At 43.8% G+C, this 24,626-nt stretch overlaps 1 protein-coding gene across 1 annotated transcript in view; it reads right to left on the reverse strand.

Moving 5' to 3' along the window:
• The window catches only part of LOC144592361 (signal-transducing adaptor protein 1-like), a 57,167-nt gene that overhangs the window by 6,943 nt on the left and 25,598 nt on the right, over nucleotides 1-24,626 (reverse strand). Inside the window, exons 5-10 of the mRNA XM_078396910.1 lie at nucleotides 21,807-21,982; nucleotides 20,872-20,997; nucleotides 15,428-15,497; nucleotides 8,895-8,997; nucleotides 6,323-6,499; nucleotides 3,820-3,879 (exon numbers count right to left, since the gene is read on the reverse strand). Of these exons, the coding sequence (XP_078253036.1) occupies nucleotides 3,820-3,879; nucleotides 6,323-6,499; nucleotides 8,895-8,997; nucleotides 15,428-15,497; nucleotides 20,872-20,997; nucleotides 21,807-21,982 (712 nt within the window). The remainder of the gene's footprint in view (nucleotides 1-3,819; nucleotides 3,880-6,322; nucleotides 6,500-8,894; nucleotides 8,998-15,427; nucleotides 15,498-20,871; nucleotides 20,998-21,806; nucleotides 21,983-24,626) is intronic.

A 24,626-nucleotide genomic window follows, 5' to 3' on the forward strand; every position in this document is an offset into this window, starting at 1 on the left:
GGGGCTAGGTGAAACCTGGACACAATTCTCACAAGTGTAGTCACCAGGGACACCAGCAGTTTCCCTGACTTCCTACATCCTGTAGGAGGAGCATTATACCAATTTATCAAGATTCAAGATAGCTTTATTTGTCATCCAATATTGGATGAAATTCAGACACCCACAGTCCAACAATAAAAGCATTAAATAGGCATTAAAATTACACAACCCCAAAAACACACAAAAAAAGAAACATCCATCAAAGAAACATCCATCACAGTGAGTCTCCTCCAGTCCTCTCCTCACTGTGATGGAAGGCCACAATGTCTTTCCCTTCTCCTGCCGCTCTCCCGCGGTCAGGTTGTTGTGGTTGCAGGCCGCGCCGGACGGTCCGCAGCGGCCCGAGCCTAAGGCGAGTCGCAGCCGCTCCCGCAGCCTCCGAAGACGGCCGGCTTCGCCGATGATAAGTCCGATCCGGGGCGGGCGAACACGCTGCTGCTGTTGCTGCACGTCGGGGCGGTCGTGGCTCCCGACATTGAAGCCCCCGCCCAGCAGAGAAAAATCCCGCGGCATATTTTAGGCCGCACCGGACGGTGAAATGTCCGCGGCCCAAGCCCCGCGATCCGGGGCGGGCGAACCCGCTGCCGCTGCCGGAGCTCCCGATGTCGGCATCCACGCGGCCCGAGCCTAAGGCGAGTCGCAGCCGCTCCCGCAGCCTCCGAAGACGGCCGGCTCCGCTGATGGTAAGTCCGGTCCGCGGGCTCAGCGAACCAGAGCCCTGGAGGCCGCCGGCTCCAGGAGTTGGGCCGATGGTAGGCCGCAGCAGGAACGGAGACAACACCCAGAAAACAAAGGTCGGGTCTCCGTTCGGAAGGGACACATATTTACAATTTTACAGTTCCCCCCCTCCCCCCCACATACACACATAGTACACAAACACAAAAACACCACATCACAACTACAATTAAGACAAAAAAAACAACAAAAACACAAAGACAAATGGACCGCAGGTAAGCTGCAGCTGCGATGGCAGCGCCGCCATTTTGGGTACAATCACAACGGCAATTGGACCAAGAAAGAGAGAAAAAAAATTACAAGACTCACACACAAGACCACATATATCCTCCTATCCACTTCTGTGATGGCCTTCTTACCTCAGCCCCCTCATCAGACTCCCAAACTAAAAACTCACACTTGCCCTCCACACAGCAGTTTAGACTCCTAAGCCAAAGCCTCACACATACCTGCTACACAGCACCAAAGCCTCACACATACCCGCCACACAGCACCAAAGCCTCACAAATACCCGCCACACAGCACCAAAGCCTCACACATACCTACCACATAGCACCAAAGCCTCATACATACCTGCCACACAGCCTCTCTCCCAATAGGCCACTGCTGCATCTTGCCTTCTTTTTATTGGCTGCACAATTATCCAATTTGCATGCTACAACCAATCCACTGGTTACCTTTAAAATTGTCCCATCTGCCAGGTGGCTCCAGTCATCCTCCATTCACTTTTAAAATTCTCCTGCACTTTTCCGAGACTGAAAAGTGCATCTCTGAGACAGTTGCCAATCTCTTCAACTCTGGCAATCTCCTCCCCACAGCCTTCAACCTCATAGTTCATCAACCTTGCACTGCCCGCTTCTATATCCTTCCCAAAATCCACAAACAGGACTATCCTTGCAGTCCCATTGTTTCTGCCTGCTCATGCCCCACAGAAATGATCTCCAAATACCTTGTTTCCATCATATCCACTGGTTCCCAGTCTAGTCTCATCCGAACTAAATTGGGACACCGAATATACCCTTCAACTCATCAATAACTTTCCATTTCTAGGCCCCCATTGCCTCATATTTACCATAGGCATCCAGTCCCTTAACACCACCATCCCCCACCAGGAAGGTTTCAAGGCCCACTTGTCCAACTGACCAAGACCCTGCTGTAATTTTTGATAACCTATCTACAATACCACCCACTTTAGTGTCATTTGCGAACTTACTCATCATGTCTTGCACATTCTCATCCAAATCATTGCCATAAACCACAAACAGCAATGCTCACACCACCAGTCACAGGCCTCCTGTCTGAAAAACAACCCTCCACCATCACCCTCTGCCTCCTTCCATGAAGCCAATTTTCTATCCAGTTCGCTGGCTCTCCATGGATCCCATGCGATCTAGTTTAGTTTAGTTCAGTTTATTATTGTCATGTTTAACAAGGTACAGTGAAAAGGTTTTTGTTCCACGCTATTAGTTGCCTGATAACAAATAGGAAGAAACTAGTCATACAGCATGGATACAGGCCTTTTGGCCCAACTTGCCTACGCTGACCAACATGCCCCATCTACAATAGTCCCACCCTTTCCAGCTTAACAACATCTTTCCTATAACAGGGTGACCAAACTAAATACAATACTCTAAATGTGGCCCCACCAATGTCTTGTACAACTATAATATTACCTTCCAATATCTATATTCAATCAGAGGATATAGGTTTATGGTGAGAAGGGCAGGATTCAATGGGAACCTGAGGGACAATGTTCTCACTTGGAGGGTGGTGGATATATGGAATAAGCTGTCCATGGTATTTGAGGCAGGTACTATATAGGTAATACATTTACCAGACACTTGGACAGCTACATAGATAGGATTAGAGGAATGTGGGCCAAACACAGGCAAATTGGACGAGCTTAGGTGGGGCATCTTGGTTGGCATGGACAAGTTTGGCCGAAGAGCCTGTTTCCGTGCTGTATGACTATGCCTATAAGCCTTGATTTTGGAATTGTCTTGAATTGTTTTCACTCATTTTCTTTTGAATTCATGTCCACTGGAAATTAGACTGTCCATTGCAACTCAGTTTAATACTACTGTCATTTTCTGAATATATTTTGCGCACAGCTCCTGTTCATTACTTTCTGACAGAAAATTGATCAAATTTTCTATGTATCTATGTATGGATCTATGTATGACATCATGAATTCACAGTTCAACAAAGAGAACATCACAATGAAAGTAATGAACCATGCATTATTCTAAATTGTATTGAGAAAACATTTCATGTTAAAAAATCATCCCTTGTTTAGTTTAGAGATACAGCGTGGAAATAAGCTCTTCGGCCCACCGTCTGCACTGACCAACGATCCCCGCACACTAACACTATCCTACATACATTAGGGACAATTATACACATACACCAAGCCAATTAAACTACAAACATGTACTTCTTTGGAATGTGGGAGGAAACTGAAGATCTCAGAGAAAACCCACGTCGTCACGGGGAGAAAGTACAAACTCCGTACAGACAGCACCCGTAGTCGGGATTGAACCCATGTCTCCGGCGCTGCAAGCGCTTGTAATTTTTATTCTTCTATTATTCTTTGATACAGATGATTGGATAACAACAGTTCACAAAGCACCTGATCCCATGATAGGACGCTTACTGAATCTTGAGACCACCCGAGCCAGGGGCACGATCAGCTCACTCCATGATCTGAATGAGTCTTTACAGTAAGATATACATAACCGGAGAAGTCTCACTCATATTTGACAGCTAGATTGTCTTGTTTCCATGCTTGGGGATATTGGATAAGTATACTTTGATTAACAGGAGCAAAGTGATCATTAACCTAAAATAATACTAAGAAAAACATCTGAATATGGAATAAATTGAATAACTTTAAAAATCTCAGTTTGGCACATTGTGAGACTGCAACTTCATTGAAGGAAACGTTATGAATTGAACACAGAAATAAAGATTTACTAATGTATATGTGGTCCAAAACATATATATAACTACTGAAGAAAAAATGCAGAACTATGTTACAGCTCCTACTTTCATTATTCATGTAGTTAGGTTCAGATTCTTCCGTGACTGGGCCTCCACTGCAGTACCCTGTTGAAAGATTGAATTAGACATTAGGAAACATTCAGAGAGGAAAGTTGGATGAAAAGTAGGTCAAAAGGAGCTTGAGCAGAGATCATTTAGAAAAGGTTATTTGTAGTTATTTACCAAAAACTAGAGAACTCAATGTACATACGGTTAACTTGTAAGCTACCCAAGTGGAATATCAGGTGAGGTGCCTCCAGTCTGCATGTGGCCTCACTGGCAATGAAGGAGGCCCAGGACAGATAGGTCAATATGGGAATGGGAAGGAGAGTTAAAATGGTTTGCCTCAGGGAGATCCAGCAAGCCTTCACAAGTGTTCTGATATCCTTCTTTAATGTGCCCCTCAGTTCCCAAGACTCCACCAGGGATTCATTTGATCCCAGCTGCCTATACCAGTCCCATGCTTCCTTCTTAATCATGACCAGAGCCTCAATTTCTCTCATCATTCATGCTTCCTGACGCCAACCTGCCTTGCCTTGCACTATAATAGGAACATGCATGCCCTGAATTCTTGGCAGTATTTTTTTTTTAATATCCCACTTTCTGGACATTCCTTTTTCTTCAAACAACCATGATTAGTAAGGTATCAAAGATTACAGGGAGAAGGCAGGAGAACGGAGTTGACAATAGACAATAGACAATAGGTGCAGGAGGAGACCTTCGATAAGATCTCCTCTCATCCTTCTAAATTCCAGTGTATACAAGCCTAGTCGCTCCAGTCTTTCAACATATGATAGTCCTGCCATTCCAGGAATTAACCTAGTAAACGGAGTTGAGAGAGAAAGATTGATCAGCCAAGATTGAATTAGACATTAGAAAACATTCAGAGAGGAAAGTTGGATGAGGGTAGGTGGGTCAAACTGAGCTTGGGCAGAGGTCAGTTAGGGAGGCGATTGTAGATTAGGCAAAGAGACAATCGGAGATATTGATGCCATCAGTACTGACGAAAGATGGGCAAACACTCAGAAAAAAAGTTGGCCTAACCGTGAGACACTGGATCCCCTGAACTACCTCACAGCAGACATCTCAAGGCCCGGCTCCCCCTTCACAGATGCCAGAGCAGGCCTCAAACCTTTTTGTTAATGGGTCCTGAGTTAGAGGTAGCTTTGAGGAGGTGACAAAAATGATCGATTAGGAAAAGGGGAGGGAAGTGTCACAGATAGTGGAAATCATGAAACTAGAAAAGGTGTAAAAATATTTATGAAATGTTCTCTAAATTTGAGGGGTTGGAGTCATAAGGAGAGGCTGAATCGGCAAAGACTTTTGTTGCTAAAGCATAGGAGGCTGAGTGACTTTAAAGAGCTTTATAAAATCATGATGGGCATTGTTGAGGTTACTGGACATGACTTTGCCCCAACATAGGGGAGGTCTAAAAACTAGAGGGCCTAACTTTAAGGGAAGAGCGAGAGGACTAACTCGGTTATGCCATTTGGTTGGCATGGACAAGTTGGGCTGAAGGGCCTGTTTCCATGTTGGAAAGCTCTGACACTGTAAGTCAATGGCTGCAAATGGTACCCTGTTATTAATTGATTTTTTTAAAAAAAGCATTGAAATAGGCTCTTGGCTCCACTGTCAACACCGACCATCTCTCATCCATTTACACTCGTTTTATGTTATCCCACTTTTGTATCCCTCCCTACTCACTAGGGGCAATTTCACAGAGGTAAATTAAACTAAAAAACTCACACGTCTTTGGGATGTGGGATGTGGTTAGAGTTCTAGGGGCCAGCGGAATCAAGGGATATGGGGAGAAGGCAGGCATGAGTTACTGATTGTGGATGATCAGCCATGATCACAATGAATGGCGGTGCTGGCACCTCCTGCACCTATTTTCTATGTTTCTATGAAAGTGGAATACCCAAAGGAAAGCCATGCACTCACAGGGAGAATGCGGAAACTCCACATGGACAGCGCCCGAGGTCATGATCAAACTCGGGTCTCTGGCACTGTGAGGCAGCAGTTCTACCATCTGCGCTAGTGTTCTGCCATAAATGTATTGATTGCATGAATGTTAAAGGTGTCATTGGTAGCAGGCGTATATTAGATAATAGTTTAATCATAAAAACACAGAACTAAATGTGACAAGACTAGTCAGCCAATCCATGTGCCTCTTTATAATAAATCATCTGCATCATATTATCCCAAGGCTGTTCTGATTTTAACTTGGCATGAAACACCAGAAAAAGGATGTGAGGAGGTTCAAAGACTAACTTTTCATTCTGAATGCAAGTGGAGGAATCCTGAGGATATAAATTCATCCTAATCCAAATGTAAGACAAATACGTTTCCTTTCTTGAAATTGGGCTTGACTGATTGTTCTCTAGGGAGGATCAGAATTATTCCCTCTCTGTTGTATCTATCCCTGAACCCTTCAAAATCTTTCATATGTAGCTGCTTGTTAAACTTTTTCAAGTGACACTATATTAACAAATCAATAAAGAGGCCCTACCTGGATTTAATGGTTGTCGCGTTAATGGCAGCTTTTGCTGAGCACTGCATGGCTTTTGCATCATCCCTGGTATGTCTGGATATTCAGATGGTGACATTGAGTGACGCTGAATTGGAGACACTTTTGACATTGGCACTAGCTTCTTTTGTATCTTTTTCTGTTGATCTTTGGCGATTTCTGCAAAAAAAAGTGAAAAATCTGAGTTCCAATTTTGAAGGTAACTGGATATAACTTCTACTAAGGTAACCACAAGCCTGAATTGGAACCCTGATTGTGTATTGGAATAATTTCATATTTTGGTTTAGATTTGATTTTGAAAGAGATGAAAGTAATATTAGAATATAGAACATTAGTGCACAAGAACAGGCCCTTCAGCCCACAAGGTCTGTGCGGAACATGATGCCAAAAATATTGGTTATGTTTCCAACCCACTGTAAAAAATGAAGAGGTTTCAAGATTGTTGAGTAATTTTATCATGAGAATTCTGAGGCTTTTATAAGGCACTGATCAGACCGCATTTGGACTATTGTGAGCAGTTTTGGGCCCCATATCTAACAAATGGTGTGCTGGCATTGGATAGGGTCCAGGGAGGTTTACGAGAATGACCCTGGGGCTGGTTGGGATAATGTATGATGAGTGTTTGACGGCACTGGGCCTGTACTTGCTGGTGTTTAGAAGGATGGGGGTGGGGGACCTCATTGAAACTTACCGAATAGTGAAAGGTCTGGATAGAGTGGATGTGGAGGGGATGTTTCCAGTAGTGGGATAGTCTAGGACTCAGGTTCTTTGGAGAAGGCGGGAAAATAGGATTGAGAGGGAAAAAAAGATCAACCATGACTGAATGATGGCGTAGACTGAATAGGCCAAATGGCCTAATTTTGCTCCTATGACTTATGAACATGAATTACTGGCATTATACCTGCCCAAATGTATATGGAGTTGCTGCAATAAAACTCTTTTATCTAAAATAGATGTTGGGCTGGCTAAAATAATCAAGAATTGAGTAAAAAGATACGCTTGCACATTTTGGATGAAGAAAGACCTTTCCTCCACTAGCTCTGCATTTGAGATGCATGATGAACAATAGACTCGGGAGGGATATCGGGCCTGGAATAATACCGACAAAGTGATGATCAGAATGGGATATATGATTAGGTTTGGAAAGAATTGGGAGAGGGCAATGTACAGTTTGGTTGGACTGCCAAACACAGTTTGTGGAAGAGGGCTGCACGTTTGGCTGGACATGAGATTAGGGGGGGATTAAGAACATAGATACAGATATGAGAGCAGTGGGGACAAGCCTGGAGGATCTGAACCGTGAGAAACCTGAGGACAGCCTGCAAATCAAGGTTTCTTCAGGTAAGGTAGCTCCTTTTAACGCAGAAGTAGATTTCCATACTTGAATTAAGGCTACGCCACACGCTGTCTGGGTTGTTCGCCGAATTCAAATGTGCACTAAAATCTTGTGCAAGTGAGATCATAACAATGTTAGCCGGGTGGGGCCTGTGTCTATGCATGTGGACCCAGATCTAGATTTGCTATACTTGCACAGAGGACCTGGTTGTGTTAAGCAATTAGGTTTTAGATAAAATTCACTTGAACAATGTACAATTTTCTTATGCTGGTGCATGAGAATTTCTGTCCCAACAAATTTCCTTCACAATATGACATGGGTCAGATGTTTTATTCGTAAACTTCATTATACTGGTGGGAGAGAAGTTGAAGCCAATACAATTAACTATGCAGAGGTGAGTACAATGGCCAAATATCTCTTCCATATTCAGTGTTAATGTTCAATGTTGAATTTCTCCCTCTGAATGTTAAATTCAATATCTCTTCGAGAGTCAGTATCTCAAAGGGACAATGCTGTGGTATGAACTCAAATGCCCTATGCTATTTGTCCTGTTGGATCAAATTTCTATAAATCAATGCCACCAAATTAATCAAGCACCAGAGTATCATTTTAAAATGAAAATATGAAAAAGATTGATAGGAAAAGATCAGAAAATGGTTGAATGTCTTGGGGATCTTTCATCGCAATTCCTAGTCAACAGATGGTTTTGACGTGGTCTATAAAGATAATGAAGAATAATATGAGTTTGGTTTTATCCTTATGACTCTATCAATGCAGCACTTCCTCAGTCTTTCACATAAATTCACAACAGTTTTACACAGACTGCCACCAAGGAGTTATTTAATTATTCTATCCTTGTTTAAAAAAGTGACAGCATGAAAAATGACTTTTGTTCCTCAAATGCATTTACGTAGATCGGGAAAATAAAGGAAACATGCGGCAGGTGCAGTCATCCAAGATTGGGAGTGTGTAGGAGAGAACTTAAGAACGAAATTAGGAGGGTTAAAAAAACCAACCATGAAATAAAGAATATCCCTGCAGGTGGCTGTAGAAGATCCGAGGGCCTGGCAAATCGTTTAAGTTGTAACATTAAATTCAGTTTTCGTTGTATTTTAAATGTTTTCCATTCCTTGCTGAAATCAGGTTGTTCTGAATGTGAAACAGGATGAGACAATAAAGCTATTCAAACCCATGCGTAGTGTGGTTGTGCAAACATACCAATTTTGTTGGAATAATCTTTGGAATCAAAGTATGGTTTCAAAACTCCATTGGTCACTCTTGTAAAATGATCAACAACTTCCTGAAGGGTGGAATAGGTGACCTATTGAATAGAGAAAAAAATGGCTATTTAGCTGCTTTATTGAATATTCTAGTTTAATATTAGCTAATATTATCAAAGACCTATACCACCCTGACCATGCTCTGATCTCGCTGCTACCATTAGGAAGAAGGTACAGGAGCCTGAAAACCGAGACCTCCAGGTTCAACAATAGCTTCTTCCCACCAACCATCAAATTCTTGAACTGCACAACCCGAAACACAATCCTACCTCAGCAATGATCCACTATGGGCTGTGTATGAGTCGCACTGCATATTTTGGTTTGCACTATTATGGTTTGGCTACCTAGGTTACTGTATTGTATTATTGTATTATCTCTGGCAGCAGATCTCTGGATAGAAGGATTGGGTGACGTTTCGAGTCGAGACCCTTCTTCAGACTGAGTTAGAGACACAGAGATAAAGAATGTAAGGTGTGAAAACGAGACATCAAAGGGAACAAAGTTCAAGAAAAATGTAGAATGGATCATTGTTAGCTCGGGGAAGGTGACAACGAAGCATACAAAGATAAACATTTAATCAAGGGGACAATCAGACTGGTCGAAGAACTAGGATGGGGAGGGATGGAGAGAGAGGGAAAACAAGGGTTACAAAGGGAAAGAAGTCAATATTCACACCATTGGGTTGTAAGCTGCCCAAGCAAAATATGAGGTGCTGTTCTTCCAATTTGCATTGGGCCTCCCTCTGATAAGTGGAGGAGGCCCAGGACAGAAAGGTCAGTATGGGAATGGGAGGGGGAGTTAAAGTGTTTAGCAACAGGGAGATCATGTAGGTTTAGGCAGACTGAGAGGAGGTGTTCAGCAGAACGATCGCCGAGTCTGCGCTTGGTCTCGCCGATATATAGAAGTCCACACCTGGAACAGCGGATACAATTGATGAGGTTGGAGAAGTTCAAGTGAACCTCTGCCTCACCTGTCGGAAGGAGTCGAGGGAGGAGATATAGGGACAGGTATTGCATCTCTGGCGGTTTCAGGGGAACGTATGTGGGGAAGGGGTAGTTTGGATGGGAAGAGGTGAGTTAACCAGGAAGTTGCGGAGGAAAAGGTATCCCTCCTACGCAGGATAAGGTGTGGTTTGCATTTCTGTTTGTGACTCTTCCTTGGCGTTAGTGCAGTAGGACGGCAGTTAGGGCACTGGTAGATGGATGACCACCAGGAAAGGGAGTAGGCAGAGAGTGCAGGACTCCTCTGTGGCCAGTCTCCTCCAAAACAAGCATACCTTTTTGGATAAAATATGCAGAGATTTCAGGCAGCTGCAAGATTAATAGGGTTGTCATGGTAGTGATTTTAAACTTCTCCAAAAAGACTGGGACTGTCACGTCTCCATTCCGAATAAAAACCTTTCATCATCACCCTCTTTCCATCAACCCATTCCTATATCCAGTGTGTTGGAAAAAACTGCAGATGCTGATTTAAATCGAAGGTTGACACAAAATGCTGGAGTAACTCAGCAGGTCAGGCAGCATCTCTGGAGAGAAGGAATGGGTGATGTTTCAGGTTGAGACCCTTTTTCAGTCTGAAGAAGGGTCTCGACCCGAAACATCACCCATTCCTTTTCTCCAGAGATGGTGCCTTACCCGCTGAGTTACTTCTCTCCAGAGATGCTGCCTGGCGTGCTGAATTACTCCAGCATTTTGTGTCTACCTTCAATCCTATATCCAGTTAGCTAGCTCTCCTAAGATTCCATACGATCTAACCTTTCAGAGCAGCCGCTCGTGTGAAAATTTATCATTGTTGAAGTTTATAGGCTATGTCTATGGCCCTCATTAACGTTCTTCATTACTTCTTCGAAAAACTCAATCAAATTCATGAGACATGACCACTCATGCACAAAACCATGCTAGCTATTCCGAATCAAACCATCTTTCCAAATGGATGTAGATCTTATCCTTCAGAATCCTCTGCAATAATTTTCCTACCACATTCCTCAAATCAGTCTGAAGAAGGATCCCAACCCAAAACATCACCTATCCATGTTCTCTGGGGTTGCTGCTTGAAGTTACTCCAGCACTTTGTGTCCTTTTTTGAAAACTAGCAACTGCAGATACTTGTTTCTACTGTGGTACCACAGTTATTACGCTTACTGGTCGATAATTCTGGTTTTTTTTTTGCAGCCTTTCTTAAATAAAGGCACAACATCAGCCACCCTGCAGACATTAGGCCCCTCACTCATGTCTAACGATAATTCACATTTCTCAGCTAGGATTGCTACAATTTCTTCTCTAGCTTCTCACAATGTTCTTGGATCAATCTGATCAGGTCTGGGACCAACATCTCCTTGACTGTAATACAGACTGTTCTCCAAACATCTCCATTAACTTTCTCAAGCTCACTTATCCTCATGTCTTGCTCCATGGTGAAATAGAGAAACGCATTGAGGACCGTGCCCATCTCTTGCAGCTCCACACACCAATGACTAATTTAGTTTCTGAGGGGCCTTATTCTCTCTCCAGTTACCCTTTTCATCTTGATATATTTATAAAATCTCTCTGGATTCTTATTAATCTTATGTGCCAGAGCTAAGACATGGCTCCTTTTTGCCCTCTTGCCCTCTTCTCAACTAAAGATGTGGAGGTTTTGGAAAGGGTGCCTAGGTTTACTAGAATGATGCCTGGATTAGAGGATATTAACTACAGGGAGAGATTGTACAAACTTGGATTGTTTTCTTTGGAACACGGGGATTGCGGGGAGATTTAGTAGAAGTATATAAGTAGAGAGGCATAATAATAATAATAATAATACATTTTATTTATATAGCGCTTTTCATATACTCAAAGACGCTTTACAGAGATTTTGAGAACATAGGGAAATTAATAAATAGATAAATAAGTAAATAAATAAATGAACAGAGAAAGGAGACAGTAGGTGAGGTGACCTTCAGTGGTTGAAGGCAGTGCTGAACAGGTTGAGACTTCAGCGATGTTTTGAATGTGGTGAGTGTGGGGGAGTCTCTAACGGTTTGGGGTAGTGAGTTCCATAGGGTGGGAGCAGCGATGGAGAAAGCCCTGTCCCCCCAGGATCTGAGTTTAGTCCGGATGTGGGGGGATAGGAGATTGGCAGCGGCAGAGCGGAGGGTGCAGGTGGGAGTGTGCCTGTGGAGGAGGTCGGTCAGGTAGGATGGGGCCAGGTTATGGAGGGCTTTGTAGGTTATGAGGAGGATTTTGTACTGGATTCTCTGGGGGATGGGGAGCCAGTGGAGTTTATAAAGGACGGGGGTGATATGGTCACGGATCGAGGTGTGTGTGAGTAGACGGGCAGCGGAGTTTTGAATGTATTGAAGTTTATTGATGATTTTTGAGGGTGCGCCATAGAGGAGGCTGTTGCAGTAGTCCAGACGGGAGGTGATGAAGGCGTGGATGAGGGTTTCTGCAGCTGTGGAGGAGAGGGATGGACGGAGACGGGCAATGTTTTTGAGGTGGAAGAAGGCTGTCTTTGTGATGTGTTTGATGTGTTTGTCGAAGGAGAGGGTTTGATCAAGGATGATTCCAAGATTCCGGATGTGAGGTGAGGTGGATACTGGGAGACCATCAATGTTGAGGATGAAGTTTTGGGTGGATTTGGTGAGCATTTTTGGACCAATGATGATGATTTCAGATTTGTTGCAATTGAGTTTGAGGAAGTTTGATTGAAGCCAAGATTTTATTTCAGTAATGCAGTTTGTCAGTGTAGAGTGTGTGGTGGAGGAGATTGACTTGGTGGAGATGAGGAGCTGGATATCATCGGCGAAGCAGTGGAAGTTGAGACCATGACGGCGGATTAATTGACCAAGGGGGAACAGGTAGAGGATGAAGAGGAGGGGGCCAAGGACTGAGCCTTGGGGGACACCTTGGGGGAGGGGAGCGGTGGGGGATTTACAGTTGTTAATGGAGATGAACTGGTATAGATTGCATAGATTTTGCAAAGTCAGAACCTATTTACCCAGGATGGAAAGGATAGGGGCAAAGCTTAGAGGAGATGTGCAGGGCAGTGTTTTTTACACCGAGGGTGGAGAATGCCTGGAATGTACTGCCAGGTGTGGTGGTGGAGCATTTAAGAGATTTTTGGATGAGCACATGCAGGGAATGGAGGGATATGCAATATGTGCAGGCAGATAAGGATTGGTCTTGGCATCATATTGGCACAAACATTGGAGGCAAACTGCCTGGTTCTTGTGCTGTACTACTGTATGTTCTATATTTCTATATATTCTAATAATGCCCCTAGGTCCCCTTCACTCCTCCAGAGATATACATGATCCCAGCTGCCTATACCTGACCTTTTTCCTGACCAGAGATCTATTTCTCATCATGCAAGGTTCCTTCCTCCTAATTGCCTTGCCGTTCACTCTAACAGGAACATGCATACTTTGAATTTTCACTATTACAAACATCCTACTCTCCAGACATCCTCTTGCCTGTTACAACCTACCTCCAATCAACATTTGCAAGTTGCTGTCTAATATTATCAAAGTTGGACTTGCTCCAATTTAGAACTTTAACTGTGGACCAGCCCTGTCCTTATCCATAACTATTTAAAACTTAATAGAGTTGTGGCTGCTTGTCACAAAAGATCTGCCCACTGACATTTCAGTCATTTGCCCAGCCCAATTCCTTCAGAGCAGATCAAGCCTTGCCTTCTCCCTGCAGGGACTCTACATATTTTCAAAGGAAACTTTCCTAAACACATTTGAAAGATTCCACATCGTTTAAGCCTTTGGCACTATGGCAGTACCAGTATATATTGAGAAAGTTAAAATCCTCTTTCATGACAATCCTATTAGTCTTGCAGCTATTTGCAATCTCCTGGCATTATTGTTCCTTTAATTCGCATTGACCATTTGAGGACTTATTGTACAATCATCTCCTTTTATTTCTCAGCACCAACCACATTGCACCACTGGATGATCTTTCATTGGTGCCATCTCGGACGACTACCCTGATATTCTCATTAACTAATAAAGCAACTCCCCCTCCTGCACTAACGTTGACTTCTGTACTGCCTCACTACTCCATGGGGTCCTGACCACCTACCATTATTCTGAGGGGTATCAATACTTGGAGGGATTATTCTGTAAAGAAGTGACTGGGAAATTGTACCAATGTTGTCTAAATTTCTCACACTGGAACCTCTCACATTCCACTCTCAAATTCAAAGATTAGTGAATATCACAGAACATAATAACAGTAAAGCACAGGAATGGGCCCTTCGGACCACATTGCTGGTGCTGAACATGATGTCAAGTTAAACTGATCGGATCTCCCTGTCCATGATCCACGTCCCTCTGTTCCCTACACTATCACACGCCTATCCAAAAGCCTCTTAAACTATTGTATCTACCTCCAACACCACCACCCCCCCCCCCCCCCCCCATTCTCTGTGCAAAAAACCTATCCTGCACATCGTCATTAAACTTTCTGCCTCTCTCCTTACAGCTATACCCTCTAGTGTTGGACATATCCTCCCTAGGAAAAGGATCTGATTGTCTATCCTATCGAGGCCTCTCATGATTTTATATACTTCTAGCAAGTATCCCCTCAACCTCCAACGTGCCAGAGAAAACAACCCAAGTCTGTTCAATCTCTCCCTGTAGCTAAAACCCTCTATTGTAGGCAGCATTCTGGTATACCATCTCTGCACCCTCTCCGTAGCCTCCACATCTTTCCTGTGGTGACCAGAATTGCACGCAATACTCCAAATGCGTTCTAACCAAAGTCTATGAGAGCTGCATAATGACTTCCTGACACTTATATTCAATGCTCCTAGCAATGAAGGCCAGCATATCATAGGCCTTTTTAACCACCCTATCTACTTGTGGTGCCTCCTTCTGTGAACTATGAACTTGGACTCACAGATCCCTCTGCATATCCATTCTGTTAAGGGTCTTGCCATTAACTGTACTTCCTCCTTATACTCAACATTCCAAAGTGCATCACTTCACACTTGCCCGGATTAAACTCCATCTGCCATATGTCCACCCATTTCTGCAGCTGGTCTATATCATGCTGTATCTTCTAGAAACATAGAAACTAGGTGCAGGAGTAGGCCATTCGGCCCTTCGAGCCTGCACCGCCATTCAATATGATCATGGCTATGATTCTGACAGCATTCATTAGTGTCTGTAACTCCTGTAATTTTGGTGTTGTCAGCAAACATATTCACCAACCCATCTATATTTATGTCTAGGTAATTTATATATATCACAAACAGCAGAGGTCCAGCACAGATCCCAGCAGAATTCTACTGGTCACAGACCTCCAGCCATGATATCTACCTTCCACCAAAACCCTCTGTCGTCTATGAACAAGCCAGTTCTGAATCTAATAAGCCAGTTCTGAATCCAGGCCTATTGTTCAGCTCATTGTATACATGTCGTACAGGATTGCAAAAATAAACACAAAATCTTAAATTATATTTGGTAAAATAGAAGAAACTCACTGGTTTTTCCAGCCCAATGACAAATTCATTACCCTTGCTCGTCACCTTGTAATGTTTTATGACACCTTTACTGAAAGATAAATACAAACAATATTAATCATTCAGTTCACCCAATGACAATGGAGGTTGGTATCTGACCTACAAAAACTGAGATAGAATAATCTATAGAATCTATAGGCACATGTTCCCATCTCCACCCCTTTCTACTTTCTGCAGAGACCGTTCCCTCCGCAACTCCCTTGTTCACTCATCCCTTCCCAACCAAGCCGCCCCCTCTCCAGGTATCTTCCCCTGCAACCGCGCGAGATGCAACACCTGTCCCTATACCTCCTCCCTCGACTCCAACCAGGGAACCCAACAGTCCTTTCAGGTGAGGCTGAGGTTCACTAGCACCTCTCCAACCTCATCTACTGTATCCGTTGTTCTCAGTTTGGACTCCTATATATTGGCAAGATCAAGCGCAGACTGGGCGATCATTTCGCTGAACACTTCTGCTCAGTCTGCCTTGACCTCCATGATCTCCCAGTTGCCATATACTTCTATCAAGTCTTCGCCCAAGCTCCGACATTCGATCGACAACAATCTAAGTCTATCCAATCTCTCTCTGTAGCGAAAACCCTTTAATAAAGGCAACATTCTGGTAAACCTGCTCTGCACCTCTCCAAAGCCTCCACATCTTTCCTGTAATAGGGCGAGAGAACAGCACCCAATTCTCCAAATGTGGCCTCACCCAAGTCCTATAGAGCTACCTCATGACATCCTGACTCTTATATTCAATGTCCCTAGCATTGATGGCAAGCATATCATATGCCTTCTTTACCACCCTATCTTCGGGCGATCAATGGACGGCACGGACTCGGTGGGCCGAAAGGCCTGTTTCCGCGATGTATAACTTAACTAAACTACATATGCTGGCACCTTAAGTCAGCTATAATCTTGAACTCCAAGGTTTCTCTGCACATTAATGATGTTAGGGGTCTTGCTGTATACTTTTTGTATACTTTCCCCCTACATTCAACCTCTCAAGTGTTACAGCACACATTTGCTCAGGCCAAACTCCATTTGTATGATCTTCACCCATTCCTGCAGCTGATCGATGTTCTCACCCATTCTTACAGACTCGAGGCAATTTAAATAACCTACAAACCTTCACATCTTGGGATGTGGGAGGAAACCATAGCAACCTGAGGAAATCTGCACGTTTGCAGGGTGAATGTGTAAACTCCACACAGATAGCAACTACGGTCAGGATTGAACGCGGGTCTCTGGTGCCGTGAGGTTGCAGCTCTACCAGCTTTGCCGCCGTGCCATCAGGATTGAACGCGGATCTCTGGTGCCGTGAGGGTGCAGCTCTACCAGCTTTGCCACCGTGCTGTCCTTTTTCAAAAGTAAATAAAGGAATGGTCCAGAAAGTATCAGGAGAGACTTCATAAACTCAGCCTATATTTTCTAAGGTTTGAAAGAATGAGACAAGATCTCATTCAAACATAAAATTCTATCATGCTCCACTGGCTGGATACAGGATGTTTCACTTGGCTCAGAGATCTATAATCGGATCACAGAACCTGACTTAGGCATTTAAGTGGCCATTTTCAGAATGAGATGAGGAGAATTTCTTCTTGAAGAGGGTGCTGAATCTTTAGAATTCTCTACCCAGAAATTGCTGGAGACTAACTGTTCACTATGAGAATTCAATGACAATATCATCTTCCTCTCCAGCTGACAGGAAGGTCTTTGGTTTTATTTCTGTCTGACAGAAACCTGGCAACAACCTCTGGATTACCTCTCACTCAACCTCACTACACCCAACGGATACTCCTACATCAATAAACCACGCTCGGAAGGCCGAGGTGGTGGGATTGCCGTAATTCACCGACAGGACTTCAAGATCAACCTCATCTCCATCTCATCTGCTCCGTCATTTGAACACCTGGCTTTCAAACTCTCTGGCCACACAAAATTAGTCATGGCAGTTGTCTACCGCCCTCCCAAACCACACCCATCATTCCTTTCTGACTTCTCTGACTTTCTGACCCAGTTCTGTTCTCTCTCCCCCTCAATCCTCCTCCTCGGTGATTTCAACATCCACATGGACTCCACTGACTCCACAATAACCGCTGACTTCACTGAAATACTCAACTGCTTTAACCTCACTCAACACGTAAATTTTCCCACCCATAACCGTGGGCACATTCTGGACCTTGTCTGCTCCACTGGACTAAATCTACATCACCTCTCTGGCTCCGACCCCACCCTCTCTGATCACTTAGCCATCACCATGTCCGTCAACATTCCCACCCCAGCTCCAAAGCAAAAACGCAAAATAAACTTCCGCAAGCTGAACTCTGTTTCACCTACCTCGCTCTCATCCTCCCTCTCTGAAATAATGTCCGCCTCTCCCTTCGTTGACCTCCACAGCCCCTCTGACCTCACTGACTACTACAACCGCACTCTCTCCTCCTGCCTCGACCAGCTTGCACCTATAAAAACCAAAACAGTTTCCTTCACCCACTCTGCTCCCTGGTTTACCCCTGAACTCCGCGTGATGAAAACTCATGCCCGTCAACTTGAAAGACTCCGCAACAAAACAGGTCTCACAATTCACTCCCAAGCCTACAAAGACCACATACAGCACTATAAAGATGCCCTCTCCCATGCCCACTCCACCTACTACTCTCAAATAATTCACTCTGGCTCCGGAAACCCCAAAACACTCTTCTCTACAATAAACAAACTCCTCAGCCCCCTGGACACCATCTCCCAATCATTCACAGTTGACAAATGCACCACTTTCCTTTCATTCTTCCAAAGCAAAATAGACAACATCTACAGCACCTTAACCACCAACGCACCTGCTCCCCCTCAAACCACCTGCCCCCCCTTATCCTGTCAGCCCCTGCCTCAGTTCTCCCCAATCTCCACCACCGACCTCTCTGACCTCTTCACAGGAATAAAAACTGCCACCTGCTCTCTGGACCCCATCCCCTCCAGCTTTGTCAAGGCTTGCCTTCCTGCTCGCTCTCCACTTATCACTGCAACAATAAACTCCTCCCTGTCCACTGGCATCGTCCCGCCATCCCTCAAAATCGTTGCTGTCACCCCCATTCTGAAAAAACCTGGTCTAAACCCTGACACCCCAAACAACTTCAGACCAATCTCCAACCTACCCTTTCTGTCCAAAGTTTTGGAACGTGCTGTAGCTTCCCAACTAAAATACCACCTCTCTACCAATAACCTGTATGAAACTTTCCAATCTGGATTCCGCTCAAACCACTGTACTGAAACTGCGCTCCTCAAAATCACAAACGACATTCTCCTCTCCTCCGACGCTGGCAACCTCAACATCCTCATCCTACTTGACCTCAGCGCCGCCTTTGACACCATAAATCACTCCATTCTCCTCACCCGACTTGAAACCTCCCTTAACATCACCGGCACAGCCCTATCCTGGTTTAAATCTTACCTCTCTGACAGACACCAGTTCATCTCCATTAACAACTGTAAATCCCCCACCGCTCCCCTCCCCCAAGGTGTCCCCCAAGGCTCAGTCCTTGGCCCCCTCCTCTTCATCCTCTACCTGTTCCCCCTTGGTCAATTAATCCGCCGTCATGGTCTCAACTTCCACTGCTTCGCCGATGATATCCAGCTCCTCATCTCCACCAAGTCAATCTCCTCCACCACACACTCTACACTGACAAACTGCATTACTGAAATAAAATCTTGGCTTCAATCAAACTTCCTCAAACTCAATTGCAACAAATCTGAAATCATCATCATTGGTCCAAAAATGCTCACCAAATCCACCCAAAACTTCATCCTCAACATTGATGGTCTCCCAGTATCCACCTCACCTCACATCCGGAATCTTGGAATCATCCTTGATCAAACCCTCTCCTTCGACAAACACATCAAACACATCACAAAGACAGCCTTCTTCCACCTCAAAAACATTGCCCGTCTCAGTCCATCCCTCTCCTCCACAGCTGCAGAAACCCTCATCCACGCCTTCATCACCTCCCGTCTGGACTACTGCAACAGCCTCCTCTATGGCGCACCCTCAAAAATCATCAATAAACTTCAATACATTCAAAACTCCGCTGCCCGTCTACTCACACACACCTCGATCCGTGACCATATCACCCCCGTCCTTTATAAACTCCACTGGCTCCCCATCCCCCAGAGAATCCAGTACAAAATCCTCCTCATAACCTACAAAGCCCTCCATAACCTGGCCCCATCCTACCTGACCGACCTCCTCCACAGGCACACTCCCACCTGCACCCTCCGCTCTGCCGCTGCCAATCTCCTATCCCCCCACATCCGGACTAAACTCAGATCCTGGGGGGACAGGGCTTTCTCCATCGCTGCTCCCACCCTATGGAACTCACTACCCCAAACCGTTAGAGACTCCCCCACACTCACCACATTCAAAACATCGCTGAAGTCTCACCTGTTCAGTACTGCCTTCAACCACTGAAGGTCACCTCACCTACTGTCTCCTTTCTCTGTTCATTTATTTATTTACTTATTTATCTATTTATTAATTTCCCTATGTTCTCAAAATCTCTGTAAAGCGTCTTTGAGTATATGAAAAGCGCTATATAAATAAAATGTATTATTATTATTATTATTATTAACAATTGCAATCTTTTATTGCAGGCCTGTGATATTCAAAGCATTAAAATAATCGAGGCAGCATCATTGAGCCTTCTCTATTCTTGCCTAAATAATTTTCATTTTTCTAATCCCTGCACATAATCACGCCTAGTATAATGCTGTAAAATTTCCTCTGCAATATTTCCAAGATATTGACATCCTTCCTAAATTTTTGTGCCTAGAATTAGCCACAATATTCGAAAAGCTGAAGCTTACCCGCAATTTGTAATGCTTTAACATAACTTCCTTGTTAATGTCGTCTGCAAGTTCATTCAGAATATTATGGATCCTTTGTGTCCTTTCAATCTTTATTAGCTTGTACTTTTGTTTGCACCATTGTGAAATCGGAATCTCAATGTTCGTACACCTCCACTTTCACCTCATTTCATTCTTAAATGGCCACTTAAATGCATTATTTAGCGACTATGATACCTGGTTTTAGATTCCTACTTGATGTTCAGCACAGTGGCACCGGGATAGTGTTGCTGCCTTACCCGGGTTCGATCATGACTACAGGTGCTATCTGTATGGAATTTATATGATCCCCTGTGACCGCCTGGATTTTCTCCAGGTGCTCCGGTTTCCCCCCACTTTCCAAAGACGTGCAATTTTGGAGTTTAATTGGCTTGAGTAAATTGTCCCTAGCGTGTAGGATAGAACTAGTGTATGGGTGATCGTTGATCAGCAGAGATGGGCTAAAGGGCCTATTTCTATGTTGTATCTCTAATCCAAACAAAACTAAATAAAAATACCCTGTTTCACATTGCCTCCACTCAGACTAAATCTACCTGTTTTGTATGATCATAGTAGTGACTGAGTAATTTTCAGTGGAAGGTCTTATTATCAGGCTGCCATTTTCAGGGTGTCTTTCTAGCATGGCTTCAGCTTCATTGCGAGTTACTTCATAGAAACACCTGCAGAAAAAATAAAGGAGAATGTAAGTGTGAGTTAGTTACTTCAACCATTCATTAGTAACTTCTGCTCCACTTCAAGTGGCTCAATGACAGAGATTGGCAAAGTCACAGGGTGAGGCTATTTGGTTCTTCAAAAGGCAATTCAATTAGTTTTAGTCCTAAGCTTTTCCATTGCCCTCCTACCGCAAAGCTATGCAATATTTGTTTACAATATATCCAATTCTCCATTAAAACTTAGATCCAAAGTTGTTTCCCCACACCTTCCAGTGTATTCCTGTTCATTACATCAAGTTTGCAAAAGCATGTTAGTTATTCAGGTAGATTAGTAAAGATTTCAACGCATATATTACTCATAATTATTCCCCAAAAAATGTTCTTTTACTTTCTTCATTTGCCTCTCAACACCTAACTATGCACAATTCTACTGAAAGACATTAAGTGCACATCGAGTTTATGTGTCTTTTCCAGAATTAAACCACCCTTAAAACCATCTTAAAACCCCTCAGTGAAATGAGCTTGCCAAATCATTTAAATCTCAGGTTGAGGTGAGTCACACAATAATTTTACTATCTCAGTCTAGGTTCAGGCTGATGTGATCAATATTGGCAATAGAATGAGTGGTGCATTTGGTTATCATGAGCAGGATCCTGAGAAAATGATCTCTGCCATTGCTCCTCAGTTTTAAATGTCTTAACATCTCAAACCTGTTGTCCGAATTACATCTTAACCTCTATACTCAAGAGAATACAAACTAAGTTTATGGAATTTGTCCCATAATTTAATATTTTTGGTGTGTTAATTTTACATACTCTGGCATTGTGTTCAATAAATCATCGTACACCTCTGGATCAGGTTTCTCTATCAAGCAGCTTTGTGATTTCTGTCTCCTTGTTTCAGTGGATTGGCGTTCTTTTTCTCGTTCAGCCACTTCTTTCAGGCGTAGCATCTGCCCAGGCAGTAGTGATAAGATACTGGGAACCTCCAGCTAGTAAAATTGAACAAAAACAATCTTCTAAATCAAATTATTGACAAAGTTGCCAGTAGGATTAGCTTTCGTGCAAGATATGTTCATAGTTCCAGCTTGAAACTTTCGAATGATTATTTGTTACTTCAGAAAAGTGAAGAAATATTTTAAAGCAAAAAAAAAAAAAAAACTGCCAGAGGAAGCAGTTCAGGCAGTATCTGTGGAGGAAGATGGACAGTCGACATTTAGGGTTGAGACCCTTCCGCAGGATTGAAAGAGTGGAAGATAGCCAATATAAAGAAGTTAGGGGGGGCGGAACAAGAGCTGGAATGGGATAGATGGATCCAGATGAGAGGGATGGATTGATGGATCTAGAGGGTGGGGGTAAAGAGGGTTGGAGATTACAACAGAGTCTGAGATATGAGGAGTGGGGGTAACAAGGAGCTGCGAATCTGATGGGGAAAGGAAGGCAATGGGTTAAAATAAGGTCAGTGAGGTGAGGAGATGGGGATAGTGGGAGAGTGGACCTGATGGAAAGAATATGCAGGTGATGGGCAAATGGAGTGGGTGGGGGAGAAGCTGGGTGAAGGCATTGTTATGAAAGGCAGGGTATGAGTGGGAGAGCTGGGTGGATTGAGGGACTAACAGGTTGCAAGTTATGTGAAATTGAATTCTCTAATTGGTCATGCCATTGGCTTGTGAACAACAGGGCCTGATAATGAAGTGCTGTTATTCTAGTTTGCATTTTGCCCTCCTCGTGGTAGTGGAGGAGGCCAAGGACAGACAGGTCGGTGTGGAAATTGTCCAGGGAATTGAAATGGCTAGCAGCCGTGGGCTCCAGGTGGTCATGGCGGACAGAGCGCAGGTGCTCAGCAAAGCAGTTGCCTAATCTGTCTGATCTCAGCAACGTACAGGAGGCCACATCGAGAGCACCTAATGTAATAGACGGGAATGGCACACATTACATCCAGCCTCCCAGACAGTCTTGATCCACTTCAGTTCGCCTACCATCGCAACAGGCCCACAGCTAATGCCATCACACTCGCCCTAAATTCATTTCTTGAACACCTAGATAACAAGGACCCTACATTGGAGTCCTATTTATCGACGATAACTCTGCCTTCAACACCACAGTCTCTTCCAACCTCATCTCTAAACTCCTGGTAGTAGGAGGCAGCAACTCCCCTGCCACTGGATCCTTGACTTTCTGACCCACAGACCACAATCTGCAAGGATAGGTGACAGCACATCATGCACAACAATTCGCAACACCAATGTCCCACAAAGATGCATCCTCAGTCCACTATTATACCCCCTTGGTGGCCAAATGCAGCTCCAGCTCCATCTAAAGTTTGCAGATGTGTTAATGGCATTTGAGGCTTTTAGATAGGCACATGGAAGTGCAAGGAATAGAGGGAAACGGACCCTCTATGAAATTAGCTTAACTTAGCATCATGTTCAGCATATTATGAAACATTGGCTGAGGAGCCTGTTCCGGTGCTATACTGTTCAGTATGCTATGTTCTATGATGCAACTTTATAGGACTTTGGTTAGGCTATATTTGGAGTGCTGCGTGCATTTCTGGTCACGCCAGGAAGGATGTGGTGGCTTTGGAAAGGGTGCAGAGAAGGTTTACCTGAATTATACCTTGATTAAAGGGTATTAGCTGCAATGAGAGGTTGGACAGACTTGGATTGTTTTCACACGAATGTCGGAGATTGAAGGAATACCTGAGGGAAGTATATAAAATTATGAGAGGCATAGATAGGGTACAGGCAGTCAGAATCTTTCTCCCAGGATATTAGAGGAAATAGTTTTAAGATGAGAGGGGCAAAGTTTAAAGGAGATGTGTGGGGCAAGTAGGTTTTTGGGGCAAGAAGATTGTACGGTGGCGGATGACTGGAATGTACTGCCAGGGGTGGTGGTGGAGGTAGATACTACAGTGGCATTTAAGAGGATTTTGGATAGACATATGAATGTGCAGGTAAATGGGTGGATAAGGTTTACATACAGACAGATAAGAGTTGGTCTTGGCATTATATTCAGCACAAACATTGTGGGCCTAAGGACCTGTTCCATTACTGTACTGTTCTACTTTCTAGGTTAATAGATGCAAGTTCATATATCAGCCAACTGGCTGGTTTAAGTGATAGTCCTGCAGTAAGAATCCCAACAAGTGTGACAGCGGATGTGCCGAGACATCATGAGCTTCCGGCGCCTGGAACTTCATTAACTGTGTGTACATCATGGAATGCTATAATCCCCCACAATTCAATGACAACTTGGAATAAGTACATTGTTTTGATGTACTTTAGCATTTCAGGCATCTACAATACCAGGAAAGCAGGTGGCATGAACAAAAATCAGAGATTTAAAATTTCAGACACATCTTTGGAAATCATAGCACTTTGTTTTAAATCTGTTCATTCATGAGGGCTGGTGGAATTCTAACACTGACACTTATCTAACTACACCATAACGCACTGCAACAGAAGAACGTGAGGATTGAAGAAAATCTTCCAATCAACTATTGAAAGACAAGAAAAGGGATAAGGAATGTCTCTTCAAAGTAAGAAAAAATCTTGAAGGAAGGATTCAGAAGAAAGGATTCCCAAATTATTTGGGATGTTTCGTGTAATTCATTTCTGGGAAATGGCAAATTGT

The sequence above is a fragment of the Rhinoraja longicauda genome, chromosome 3 (assembly GCF_053455715.1).
Source record: "Rhinoraja longicauda isolate Sanriku21f chromosome 3, sRhiLon1.1, whole genome shotgun sequence".
Lineage (NCBI taxonomy): Eukaryota > Metazoa > Chordata > Chondrichthyes > Rajiformes > Arhynchobatidae > Rhinoraja > Rhinoraja longicauda.